Source organism: Chiloscyllium plagiosum, chromosome 18 (assembly GCF_004010195.1).
Source record: "Chiloscyllium plagiosum isolate BGI_BamShark_2017 chromosome 18, ASM401019v2, whole genome shotgun sequence".
Taxonomy (NCBI): domain Eukaryota; kingdom Metazoa; phylum Chordata; class Chondrichthyes; order Orectolobiformes; family Hemiscylliidae; genus Chiloscyllium; species Chiloscyllium plagiosum.
The window spans coordinates 528,374-542,357 of NC_057727.1; the positions used below are offsets into that span (position 1 = coordinate 528,374).

At 43.4% G+C, this 13,984-nt stretch overlaps 1 protein-coding gene across 8 annotated transcripts in view; it reads right to left on the bottom strand.

The window, feature by feature from the left end:
- usp19 (ubiquitin specific peptidase 19) overlaps positions 1-13,984 on the bottom strand; it is a 173,697-nt gene that overhangs the window by 29,574 nt on the left and 130,139 nt on the right. For all 8 annotated transcript variants that reach the window (XR_006314249.1, XM_043707548.1, XM_043707547.1 and 5 more), the window contains 4 exons: positions 13,332-13,442; positions 10,805-11,021; positions 7,518-7,670; positions 3,543-3,706 (listed from right to left, as the gene is read on the bottom strand). Coding sequence is in view for 7 of the 8 variants with exons in the window: in XM_043707548.1 (XP_043563483.1) it covers positions 3,543-3,706; positions 7,518-7,670; positions 10,805-11,021; positions 13,332-13,442 (645 nt within the window). In the remaining variant the exon portion in view is untranslated. The remainder of the gene's footprint in view (positions 1-3,542; positions 3,707-7,517; positions 7,671-10,804; positions 11,022-13,331; positions 13,443-13,984) is intronic.

Consider the following 13,984-nt stretch of genomic DNA (forward strand, 5'->3'; position numbering starts at 1 on the left):
CGATGATACAAATATCGCAGCAAGAGGCCCAGCAATCACTTCTCTAGCTTCCCACAGAGTTCTCAAGTACACCTGATCAAGTCCTGGGGATTTTTCCACCTTTAACCGTTTTTCAAGACATTCAGCACTTCCTCCTCTGTAATCTGGACATTTTACAAGGTGTCAACATCTATTTCCCTACAGTCTATATCTTCCATTTCCTTTTCAACAGTAAATACTGATGCAAAATATTCATTTAGTATCTCCCCCATTTTCTGTGGCTCCACACAAAGGCTGCCTTGCTGATCTTTGAGGGGCCTTATTCTCTCCCTAGTTACCCTTTTGTCCTTAATATATTTGTAAAACCCCTTTGGATTCTCCTTAATTCTATTTGCCAAAGCTATCTCATGTCCCCATTTTGCCCTCCTGATTTCCCTCTTAAGTATACTCCTACTTCCTTTATACGCTTCTAAGGATTCACTCGATCTATCCTGTCTGTACCTGACATATACTTCCTTCTTTTTCTTAACCAAACCCTCAACTTCTTTAGTCATCCAGTATTGCCTATACCTACTAGCCTTCCCTTTCACCCTGACAGGAATATACTTTCTCTGGATTCTTGTTATCTCATTTCTGAAGGCTTCCCATTTTCCAGCCGTCCCTTTACCTGCGAACATCTGCCTCCAATCAGCTTTCGAAAGTTCTTGCCTAATACCATCAAAATTGGCGTTTCTCAAATTTAAAACTTCAACTTTTAGATCTGGTCTATCCTTTTCTATCACTATTTTAAAACTAATAGAATTATTATGGTCGCTGGCCCCAAAGTGCTCCCCCACTGACACCTCAGTCACCTGCCCGGCCTTATTTCCCCAAGAGTAGGTCAAGTTTTGCACCTTCTCTAGTAGGTACATCCACATACTGAATCAGAAAATTACCTTGTACACACTTAACAAATTCCTCTCCATCTAAACCTTTAACACTATGGCAGTCCCAGTCGATGCTTGAAAAGTTAAAATCCTCTACCATAACCACCCTATTATTCTTACAGATAGCGGAGATCTCCTTCTAAGTTTGTTTCTCAATTTCCCTCTGACTATTAGGGGTTTTATAATACAAAGCCAATAAGGTGATCATCCCTTTCTTATTTCTCAATTCCACCCAAATAACTTCCCTGGACGTATTTCCGGGAATATCGTCCCTCAGCACAGCTATAATGCTATCCCTTATCAAAAATGCCACTCCCTCCTCTTTTATATGGTGAATCCAGTTGAGTTTCTAGTCAATGGTAATCCATAGGATGTTGACAGTGGGGAAATGGAGTGATGGTCATGACTGCACTTTTCCTCGAGTGGTTGAATGCGTGGCCGTATGAGAAAATCATCGCAGACTCCTCCTTCATCCATATAACTGCACATTTGCAGCAATAATCCAGAGAGGGAAATTGAGCTGGTTATATTCTGAATGGCAATGAATGATGATCGGAGGAGGGGCAGAGTGGCTTTGGAGCCCAAGTGCATAAATGATTAAAAGCAAGTCACAAAAGCAATCAAGAGAGGTTAATGAAATGTTTGTCTTTATCTCCTTGAAATAAAGACCAAGGGAAGGAAGTGATGCTTCAGTAATTCAGATCCTTTGTTGGATGTCATCTGGAGTCCTGCACTGTCATGGCAAAGTTCAGTTAAATTATGAAACTAGACTTCATAGATCTGCCCTGTATTCCCTGGAATATACAAGTTTGATAGGTCACTTAATTGAGATGTTTAAAATAGATTTAAAGAGAATCTATTTCCCGGGAACTGGGGGGACAGAAGACAGAGTGAGTCCAGAAAGAGGGGCATAAACGTAAAACTGGAGCCAGACTGTTGAGGTCATGTTATGAAGAAGCACTACTTAATATGTAAATCTGGAACTCTCTCCGAAAAGCCTATGGATTCTGGAGGTCAATTGAAGTTTTCATAACAGAGATAAATAATTTGTTGGGTTAGAATATTGGGGGAAATTGCGAACAGTTAGAAAACTGGAGCCAAGGTATAGGTCAGCCCTGATCGAACAGACCAGGATTGAAAACCTAAAAGGCCTCCTCCTGTTTTTCTGTAATGGGTTTGCTGGAGCTGAACAGTTTGCTCCTGCTATTAATCTTCTCCTTAGCCCAAACACAGCAAGATCAAGGCTAGCAATCCTAAATAGAAAAGTTCTTGGGGAAAAAAAAAGTCCAGGTTATTTATCTGTGAATAATCTGAAATTGGAATCTATTGATACATATATTACAGCTGCACACATGCTGCTGGACCTGATGAGTTTCTCCAGCAATTTCTGTTTTCCTTCTGCATTTCTTGGTTTTATTATCCAGAGATATCCCTGGTTCCTAGATGTAAGCAGGCAATAAGAATTGAACAAGGTCCTCAACTGGGTTAAAGTCACACTACAGAATTGCAGAATTACATTTTACTTTGCTCAAAAACTGCATGAATCCATGTAAGATTCTGTAAATCTGGTTTTTAAATGAGAATCAGTCTGACCATTGTGGCACAGCCAGTCTCACACAGGGCACCTCACACCTTCAATACATTATCTGGGCCGACATGACACCAATTGTTAAAGTTCACTTGAGAATGTAACTTTAATGTACTGCGATTTACATAAGAACGAACTGAAACCAACATATTTATTCTAAAAGATGAGAGACTCAACAAAAAATCTAGGACTTTTTCAATATATAATTTCAGTTATATCACACTGTAAACTTTGCTCCAAATTCTGTGTCTTACAATCGTATACTCCACAACACCTGATGAAGGAGCAGTGCTCTGAAAGTTAGTGCATCCAAATAAACCTGTTGGACCATAACCTGATGTTGTTTGATTTTTAACTTTGAAAAAAATACCTTTTCAGCTTTTTGTATTTGTGGTCCTTTAGCTTTACCTGGGACAAAGTTTGATAACAATTTCTATCAACCAAATGAGCCTTCACTTGAAGATAAAATTCATTCCTGGAATGAGTGTGTTGCAAATATGGTTACTGCTATTGTTCTTCCCGAAGGTGTTCCTAAGGTGCTTTCGGGCCACCATGTTGAACAACTGGTACCAGTTTTGTCACATATAAAAGACCAGTTCAAAACAAAGTTAAGGAACAACCATATTGCTGGGGAAATAATCACAAATCCAGAGCAGGCAAGAATAGCACATTTCCTTCTCTAAAGGAACCAGCTGTGTTTTTGCAACAATTTGAAACTTTGTGGTTTACTTACCAGTCTTTATTTCTGATTTTTAAAAACCACATACAAATTCTCCAAGTTACACAGTGAAATCTGAACTCAGTTTCTTAATTATTAGCTCACTGAAATCAACACTAGGCTACCAAACATCCAGGGCCAGAAGTTAGGAAACAGCTGGTCTCGTCCAGCGATACACAGCACAGTTCTAAGTTGGTTTAGCAATTCTTTTTTGAGAGAGGAGATAAGTGTGACAGGCAACTGCTCCTCTTTTATTAGTTCTTGTACACAGAGCAGATAAAGACTATACAAAGCCAGAGGCAATTAGTGTGTTTGGTGAATATTAACTCACCGACGTCACTGCGTTGGCTGTTCTTGTCATTGGGTAGACGTGCATAGGCGGTGTAGTGGCCCCCAATCATCCCACCGTAGTGGTTAATTACTGCATAGAGATCATAAACAGGGGGCTGTCGGACATCCTTCACACCAATGCAGAACTTGCTCAGGTCCAGATTTCTTTGAAAGGAAAAGTGATTGATACAAAATATTAAACCTAAACTTCTCATCCCCAAGTAATCACAGCTCTGAATTTGCTGCACATGTCCAAAGTAGGGATTTCTCAAAAATACTCCCAGGACAGATATAGGACAGGGGCTAGATACAAGTTAAAGTGTTCTCTGCAAGAGGATTGATGAGGGCAGAGCAGATGTGATTTATATGGTCTTCAGTAAGGCTTTCGACAAGGTTCCTCATGGGAGACTGGTTAGCAAGGTTGGATCTCATTGAATAGAGGGAGAACTAGCCATTTGGGTACAGAACTGGCTCAAAGGTAGGAGACAGAGGGTGGTGGTGGAGGGTTGTTTTTCAGACTGGAGGCCTGTGACCAGTGGAGTGCCACAAGGATCGGTGCTGGGTCCACTACTTTTTGTCATTTACATAAATGATTTGGATGTGAGCATAAGTGGTACAGTTAGTAAGTGTGCTGCTGACACTAAAATTGGAGGTGTAGTGGACAGCGAACAAGGTTAACTCAGATTACAACAGGATCTTGATCAGATGGGCAAATGGGCTGAGAAGTAGCAGATGGAGTTTAATTTAGATAAATGCGAGATGCTGAATTTTGGGAAAGCAAATCTTCACAGGATTTATACACTTAATGGCAAGTTCCTGGGGAGTTTTGTTGAACAAAGAGACCTTGGAGTGCAGGTTCAGAGTCGCAGGTAGATAGGATAGTGAAGAAGGCGTTTGGTATGCGTTTCTTTATTGGTCAGAGTATTGAGTACAGGAGCTGGGAGGTCATGTTGTGGCTGTACAGGACATTGGTTAGGCCACTGTTGGAATAGTGTGCACAATTCTGGTCTCCTTCCAATTGGAAGGATGTTGTGAAACTTGCAAGGGTTCACAAAAGATTTACAAGGATGTTGCCAGGGTTGGAGGATGTGAGCTGAATAGGCTGGGGCTATTTTTCTCTGGAGCATCAGAGGCTGAGGGATGACCTTATAGAGGTTTATAAAATCATGAGGAGTATGGATAGGGTAAATAGACAAGGTCTTTTCCCTGGGGTGGGGCAAGTCCAAAACTAGAGGGCATAGGTTTAGGGTGAGAGGGGAAAAGATCCAAGGGGCAATTTTTTCATGCAGAGGATGCTACGTGTATGGAATGAGCTGCCAGAGGAAGTGATGGAGGATAGTCCAATTGCAACATTTAGATGGGTATATGAATAGGAAGGGTTTGGAGTGAATTGGGCCAGGTACCAACAGGTAGGACTAAATCAGTTTGGAATACCTGGTCGGCATGGATGAGTTGGGCCGAAGGGTCTGTTTCTGTGCTGTACATCTCTACGACTCTACACTGTCCTCGAACACTCCCAGCACAGGGTTAGATACAAATCAAAACTCTCTCTGCACTCTAGTAGACTGTCGTGGGCATCTAACTCAAACACACACCTCCTCCCACCCTACCTCCTGTAAAAATGCAATCCCTTATTCCCAATTTCTCCACCTCCACCACATCTGTTCCCAGAATGACCAATTCCATCTTAGAAAATCCCAGACGGCCTCCTCCTTCCAAGACTGCAATTTCCCTGGCCACGTGGTCGACGATGCCCTCCAGCACATCTCTTCCACTTCCCGCACCGCTGCCCTCAAACACCACCCCGCCCAAGGACAGAACCCCCCAGTCCTCCCCTCCCACATTCCTTCTGCAACCCCTTAGTCAGATCCACACACACCCTACCAACCCACCCCCCACTCTCAGCAGCTTCCCCTGCCACCGCAGGAAATGCAAAACCTGCGCCCACACCTTCCCCCCTCACCTCCATCCAAGACCCCAAAGGATCCTTCCACATCCGTCAAATATTTACCTGTACCTCTACCAATGTCATCCATTGGCTCCGTTGCACCTGATGTGGTCTCCTCTGCATCGGGGAGACAGGACGTCAACTTGTGAAACATTCCAGAGAACATCTCTGGGACACCCGCACCAACCAACCCCAGTGCCCTGTGGCTGAACACAAACTCCCCCTCCCATGCCAACAAGGACATGCAGGTCCTGGGCCTCCTCCATCGCCAAACCCTGACCACCCAATGCTTGGAGGAAAAATGCCTCATATTCCGCCTTGGAACCCTGCAACCACACAAGATCAATGTGAATTTCACCAGTTCTCTCATTTCCCCTCCCCCGATATTATCCCAGTCCCAACCCTCTAACTCGGCACTACACTCTTGATCTGTCCTTCACATTTCCCATCTATCTGCTCCACCCTCCTCTCCAACCCATCACCTTTGCCCCCGCCTTCAAATATCTAAAGCATTCTCAGCTACATTCCCCCCCAACCCCAATTCCCTCCCATCTATCTCTCAGACCCCTGGCTCACAAGCCTCATTCCTGATGAAGGGCTTATGCCCGAAATGTCGATTCTTCTGCTCCTTGGTTGATGCCTGACCAGCACCACACTCTCGACTCTGATCGCCAGTATCTGCAGTCCTCACTTTCTCCTATCACACTACACTGTCCCCAAACACTCCCAGCACGGGGTTAGATAAAGCTCCCTCTGCACTATCACACACTCAGAGAACAGATAAAATACAGATCAGATTCAGAGTAAAGCTTCCTTCACACTATCAAACTGTCCTGGGACAGATGCAGCACAGGGTTAGATACAGAGTAAAGCTCCCTCTACACTGCCCCAAACACTCGCAGGACATCACAACATGAGGTCAGATACGGAGTAAAAACCCCTCTAAACAGTCCCACATCATGACCTAAAAGCACCTTTACAGTTGTTTCCACTCATTTGGGAGCAAAGATAATGGGAACACAATCTCGGGATAAGGGGTCGATCAGGCACAACTCAGATGAGGAAAATATACTTCACTCTCAATGATGTAAATCTTTGGCATCTTATGCGTCCCAGATGGATGCTCCATCGTTGAATATATTTAAGGGAGAGATGGATACATTTCTTGGGGAAGGATGGGAATGTAATGTTGAGCAGGCTCAAAGCGCTGCAGGATTTACTTCATCAGCTCCTTTTTTGTATTTTGTCATCAAATATCCCTGGGACCGGTACAGAGCACAGCTTTCAGTATACCGTCTCTATTCTGTGCAAGTGCCACCATCACGTTCACCCCAATGACATGAATGATATATTTTCCCCTCACCAGCAAGGCAAATGCAATGCTGAAGCAGAGAACAGTTTTGAACTGATGGACCGAGACTCTCATCACCTATGGTACAGGTTGAGATGATTTCCTAACATGGTTTGCACAGCCAGAATTTATCTGCATCATTATATTTTCTTCCCCAAAGAGCTGAAAATGTCTCAATGGGTTGATGGCCCCCTTCTGCAGTGTATGATTTTAGGGTTATAGAGATTTGCAGCACAGAAAAACGTCCTTTAACCCTTTGCATTCATGCCAGTCAAAAAGCACCACATAACTATTTTAATCCCATTTTCCAGGACTTGGCTTATAGCCTTGTATGCCTTGGCATCACAAGTGCACATCTAAATACTTGTTCAATGTTGTGCCCTCTATCACCCTTACAGGCAGTGAGTTCCAGGTTCCCACCATCCTCCGTGTGAAAACATTCTTTCTCATATCCCCTCTAAACCTTCTGCCCTTTACCTTAAATATATGCCCCCAGGTCACCGAACCCTCCATCAAGGGTGTCTATGATGTCTATGCCTCTTATAATTTTACACATGTCAATCATGTTCCCCTTAGTCTCCTCTGCTCCAAGGATAATAACCCCAGTCTCTCTCTTCATAACTGAGTAAAGAGAGAGATTCCGTATAAGTAGGTGATAGGGTTTCTGTATGGCACACCTAATGGGGAACTCCACCATGTCATTGATCTTGTCCCTCCAGATGAAGTTGCGGAAGGAGAAACGCTTCAATTGGATGATGAGTACATTCGGGAGCCACCACAGCATCAACTGCTTGGATGCCTCTCTGTGCTGTTTACATTTAGGACAATACCTGCAATGGATCAGAAGCAGCTGTTAGTATTAATCCTCTCTCTGCCTAAATGCACATAAAACCCACTGCTCAAGCTCAAAGAAACAGGGGAGGCCCAAGGAAATCTCACTGGCTGTCCAGCTCTTGAATTTCACAGAGACCACAACCCAAAACAAAGTGAAACAAATTTGCACACCATAGCACATAGAATATAGAACAATACAGTGCAGAACAGAACAGGCCCTTCGGCCCTCCATGTTGCGCCGACCTGTGAACTATTCTCAGCTCGTCCCCCCTACACTATCCCATCATCATCCATGTGCTTATCCAAGGATTGTTTAAATCTCCCTAATGTGGCTGAGTTAACTACATTAGCAGGCAGGGCATTCCATGCCCTTACCACTCTCTGAGTAAAGAAACTGCCTCTGACATCTGTCTTAAATCTATCACCCCTCAATTTGTAGTTATGCCCTCTCGTACAAGCTGACGTCATCATCCTAGGAAAAAGACTCTCACTGTCTACACTATCTAATCCTCTGATCATCTTGTATGTCTCTATCAAATCCCCTCTTAGCTGCTTCTTGCCAATGAAAACAGACCCAAGTCTCTCAGCCTTTCCTCATAAGACCTTCGCTACAGACTAGGCAACATCCTGGTTAATCTCCTCTGCACCAGATCCTTCCCGAAATATGGCAATCAGAACTGTACACCATATTCCAAGTCGGCCGCACTAGCGTTTTGTATAGTTGCAGCATGACATTACGGAACTCAATCCCTCTACGAATGAAACCGAACACACCGTATGCCTTCTTAACAGCACTATCAACCTGGGTGGCAACTTTCAGGGATCTATGTACATGGACTCCAAGATCCCTCTGTACATACACACCACAAGACTCTTTCCATTGACCCAGTATTCTGTCTTCCGGTTATTCTTCCCAAAGTGAATCACCTCACATTTAGTTGCACTGAACTTCATTTGCCATCTCTCAGCCCAATTCTGCAGTTTATCCAAGTCCCCCTGTAACATTCTTCCAAACTGTCCACTACTCCATCGACTTTAGTGTCATCTGCAAATTTACTAATCCATCCACCTATGCCAGCATCTGCGTCATTTATAAAAATGACAAACAGCAGTGGTCCCAAAACAGACCCTTGTGGTATACCACTAGTAACCGGACTCCAGGCTGAATATTTTCCATCAACCACCACTCGCTGCCTTCTTTCAGAAAGCCAGTGTCTAATCCAAACTGCTAAATCACCCTCAATTCCATGCCTCTGCATTTTCTCCAGCAGCCTACCATGTGGAACCTTATCAAAGGCTTTACTGAAGTCCATGTATACCACGTCAACTGCCCTATTCTCATTTACATGCTTGGTCACCTTCTCAAAAAACTCAATGAGATTTGTGAGACACGACCTGCCCTTGATGACACCATGTTGACTATCTGAAATCAAACTGTTGCTTGCTAGACGATTATAAATCTTATCTCTTATAATCCTTTCCAAAACCTTTCCTGCAACAGAACTAAGGCTCACTGGTCTATAACCAAAGACTAACTTCTTCAAAAATAGATTAAAAATTTTGAGATCTTGGCATTGTTGGCAGGACCCACATCTTGTAAATGAAAATAGATACATGTCAAAGGTTATGGACAGCCACTTCTTTAAATTAGTTGGATGTGGGTGTCACTGGCTGGGCCCAGCATTTATTATCCATCCTTAGTTGCCACTTTGAGAAGGTGGGAGTGAGCTGCCTTTTTGTACTGCTGCAGCCCATGTATCATGGATGGACGCACAATATCATTAAGGAGGGAATTCCAGGATTTTGACCCAGCAACACTGAAGGAACAGTGATATATTTCAAAGTCAGGATGGTACGAGGCTGGAGGGGAACTTGCAGGGGTATCTGCTGCCATTGTCCTTCTAGATGGAAGTGACTGTGGGTTTGGAAGGTGCTGTCTGAACAGTCTTAGTGAATTTCTGCTGTGCATCTTGCAGATGGTACACATTACTGCTACTGAATATCTGTGGTGGAGGAAGTAGATGCGGATGTGATGCTAATCAAGTGGGCTGCTTTGTTCTGGATGGTATCAAGCTTCTTGAGTGTTGTTGGGAGCTACATCGTATTCCATCACACTCCTGACTTGGGCCTTGCAGATGGTGGACAGGATTTGCGGCATTGGGCAGTGAGCGACTTGCTGCACCATTCCTAGCCTTTAACCTACTCTTAAAGCGACAAGATTTATATAGGAGAAAGTGACGACTGCAGATGCTGGAGATCAGAGCTGAAAATGTGTTGCTGGAAAAGCGCAGCAGGTCAGGCAGCATCCAAGGAGCAGGAGAATCGACGTTTCGTGCATGAGCCCTTCTTCAGGCTCATGCCCGAAACGTTGATTCTCCTGCTCCTTGGATGCTGCCTGACCTGCTGCGCCTTTCCAGCAACACATTTTCAGCACAAGATTTATATGGCTAGTTCAGTTTGTGGTTAGTGGTAACCCTCCAGGATATCGATGGTGGGGGCATCAAAAATAGTAACACCATTGAATGTCTGTGGGACAGCGATTAGGTTCTCTCCTGGGGGAGGTCATAACCAGGCACTTTTGTGAGATAAATGTTACTTGGCAAGCCTGGATACTGTCCAGGTGTGGCTGCATTTGGACATGGGCCTCCTCAGTATCTGAGCACCTTCTGGAGTTTCAGGAATTCTCTGGCGTTACAGCCAATGAGGTTCCCTGCTGAAATATAGTCACTGTTGATAAGCAGGAAACATGCACACATCACAATCCCTACAAACAGCACTGAGACAAAACAATTGAGAATTGTTGTGATATTGGTTGAGAAATAAACATTGGCCAGGGCACTGAAGAAAATTTTCTCAACTCCTCTTTGAAATTGTGGTCATGGGATCCTTCACCTCAAACTGAAAGTGAAGACCAGGCATTATTCACCAGTCTCTCTGACAGATCACACCTCCAACAGCACCTCCCTTAGTAGCACACACAACAGTTCAGCTTGGGTGACATGCTCAAAACTCCAGAACTGTAATTGAAATTACAACCTCCAGACACAGAGATGAGGCACCTATGATTAATACCCATGGTCTAGTAGGAAAAGATAAAAACCAGGGCAAGGACGATGAGGTAGAATCTTACCAAGCTTCCTCAGGCGCCAGCACCTCAGGTTTGGTGAAAAGATTCAGGCACTGTTCTAGTGTGAAGTAGCCAGCTCTGGCTGCCTCATTGGCTGAACTGGGATCTTCAATATACTCCAACTCCTTGGATTCCACTAACACATATTCCTTCTGTCTCTCATTGTTTTTCCATACCATTGCCAGAGAGACGCTGTCTGGCAACTCCAATGGAGCATCACCTATAAAGAAGAGAAGCCAGATTGACAAAGTGAGACATGAAGCACAAATCAGGACGATTACTGCAAATAACGCTGTAAATGCTGGCATCCTGATGGAAACCACATCAATAAATTGGAGTGGTTCAACATTGGATACACTACAATTAAAACCTAGGGTTCAACCTTGGGTTGATTGAGGGACAAAAATTAGTCAACAATCCAGGGAAAACGGTGTCTTCCTTCCCTCAAAATCTGTTACATTCCTCTGTGGTGGTGGTTGGAGCCTGGTTTAAAAATATGCTCTCCGACAGCGCAACACTCCCTCTGCACTGACTCTCCGACAGCGCAGCACTCCCTCTACACTGACCTTCTGACAACAGAGCCTCCCTTAGTACTAAACCACTGATAGCCCAGCATCCCTTAGTACTGCCATGATCCTGATGGTATTATTGGAAAGGTCAGATCCTAGAATGAAAGCTTGTCTGAATGATCATATGTTTAACTTTTCTCTTTTTGTTAGTTTACATTAGTCTCTGAAATATACACACGAGTCTTCAGAGATCCTTGAACAACAAAACACAGGTTTATTATATTACATGAAAGAAAAATAAACCATGCCCTATATACATTCCAGTTAGGAAGATTTCAATATACTAATTAAAACAAAATTTCAACCTTTTTCCCCACAGTCTTCACAGAGACTCAAGTGTAGAGAAATTATATTCCTCCTTCAATTCCACATTTCTATTTAAACGGACTCCTTGCAGTTTTTCTTCTTTGAACTGTAGAGAAAATTTCACTATTCCTCTAAACCTGATGAAGAATGCTTTTAATTCCAATAACTGGTCGAGTTTTGTCCCAAGCTCTCCTGGTTTGGAAATCTCAAGCTGAAAGTACTGCTGCTTCAATGACTGGTTCCCTCTGAACTCAAAAATGCTTGCTAGGTCAGAAACTAAATAAAAACTTGCTTCTGAACTCAACTCATAAATCTTTGCTAAAACTCAGGTTTAACGTGCGTATGGTCATAAACCCAGAAGTATAGATGTCTCATTCCATCAACATTCCAATGGTTCTCCCAAACTCAATTGTAGTCACATACCTAAATGTATCAGTTCAAAGAAGGTAACTGTTGCAGAATGACTGATTTTGAAAACCTCAACAGCACTATACCACATCTAAATGCCTCCCCTTTTGAAAATAAAAAAAAAGTGACTGTATTTTGCGCACCTTTCAGCTTGGGGCCTATGCTCCTTAACAGCATGACCACCCTAGTTCTGTTATATATGACGCCACTGTGATTGGGTTCAAGCTGAACTGTTATTTCTTGTTCTGTTTGCAGTCTCTGACACATTTCAGCATTCCACTGCTTGAGCAGCCTGCCCATTGGAACACAAGCACTTGCCAGCAAGTGGGTGGACAGCAGAGTGTGCACACACATGCCTGAGGGGGGGGCAGTGCAGGATTACAAGGGCATGCAGCACCTAAGTAAAACAGGAGTCAGAATGCAGATATCAATATGTAGCGATTGATTTTCCTTTTCCCCCCTTGCCAGAGTTTCCTTGTCCATCAATTCTGATGAGACACTTTCTGGATCAGTGGTGCTGGAAGAGCACAGCAATTCAGGCAGCATCCGACGAGCATCTCTGATGAGACACTGTTTACTCAAACAATCATGTTGGAATAAAATGGATTACACTTTGTCAGAAACAGCCCTCTTCAGTTCACAGATGGTCAAACGCTTTGAGAATCTATTTAGCATGTTTGCCTTGCAGAAGAGTTGGATTGAAGAACTCAAGGTTGTTCTCCTAGCTCTGGCAGTGATTGTTACAGCAGGTGTCACTGACTGTTTGCAAGCTCCACTTTATTTCTTGAATGTGTTTTTCCAACAGTAGGCCCAACCCTAAACGCCACCTTTGGTCACTCACAATGTGCTCAGCAACACACCATTGCAGATACTAAGCCCACGGCTGGGCAGAAGCTGACATCACAGAATCATAAATATAAAGTCATGACGCATGGAAACAGACCCTTTGGTCCAACTTGCCCATGGTGACCAGACATCTGTTAAACCAGAGGCCGTGTTTAGAAAAGACTGCGCTGTATTCACTAGCTGCAGGTGCTGTGTAGTAGCAATCTGTATGAGTTTCTCATAGCAACCAAATTAAACCAGAGATAGAAATGCTCAGTGACCAATGGCCCCAAATAGCTGCAGCTGCCCTATATATAAAACAAGAGGCAATTGCTTTTCTTTCACAAACTGGTTTAGCACAGCAGCCGGCAAAGAGCTTAACAATAATCCACATTTAATAAAAAAATGCCTGTTGGCCTCACCTTTGTCTTCCATTTTCTGCTCTTTGTTTGAAGCGTCAATGATTTTGATGTAAAACTGTGGCGTGTGGAAGCGCACAGACTCAACTGGCTGCTGGTAACCAGGGATTGCAGCTATTGGGGGGGGGGGGGGGGGAGAGAGAGAAAAGGACATTGTAAACTGTTTTTATGCGCGCAGAAAGTATTACATACAGAATTGCTTAACTAGAGAGCATCAAAAAGGAAGCTGCCCGCCTGATAGAGTCTCCTCAGCTTCAAACATTTCACATGGAGTTGACAGTGAAACTATCTAGGACACAGTTTTAAACTTTCAGAAAAACGTTACACACTTCCTAAAGTTCCCAAGGGAATGTTTCTAGACAAAGTAGAGGTTACAGAAAGCGAGAGTTATTTGTCTAATTGTGGAGATAATGTGCATAGTTAAGGTTCCAAGGGCAAGTACATGTGGCCTTCATTTTCATATCTATTTTCACTATCAGGGTGCAGCATTCAAACTTGGCTAAATATGCTTATCTAGAATAATAATGGCAGCAGTACATGTGAAAATAAAAGTAACACAAGGTTTGTAAAAAGAAATATCCAATTGAACAGATGACCAATGGAGTTTTTCATTATGGTAGAATATTACAGATAGGTTTTAAAAATAGATAACATTC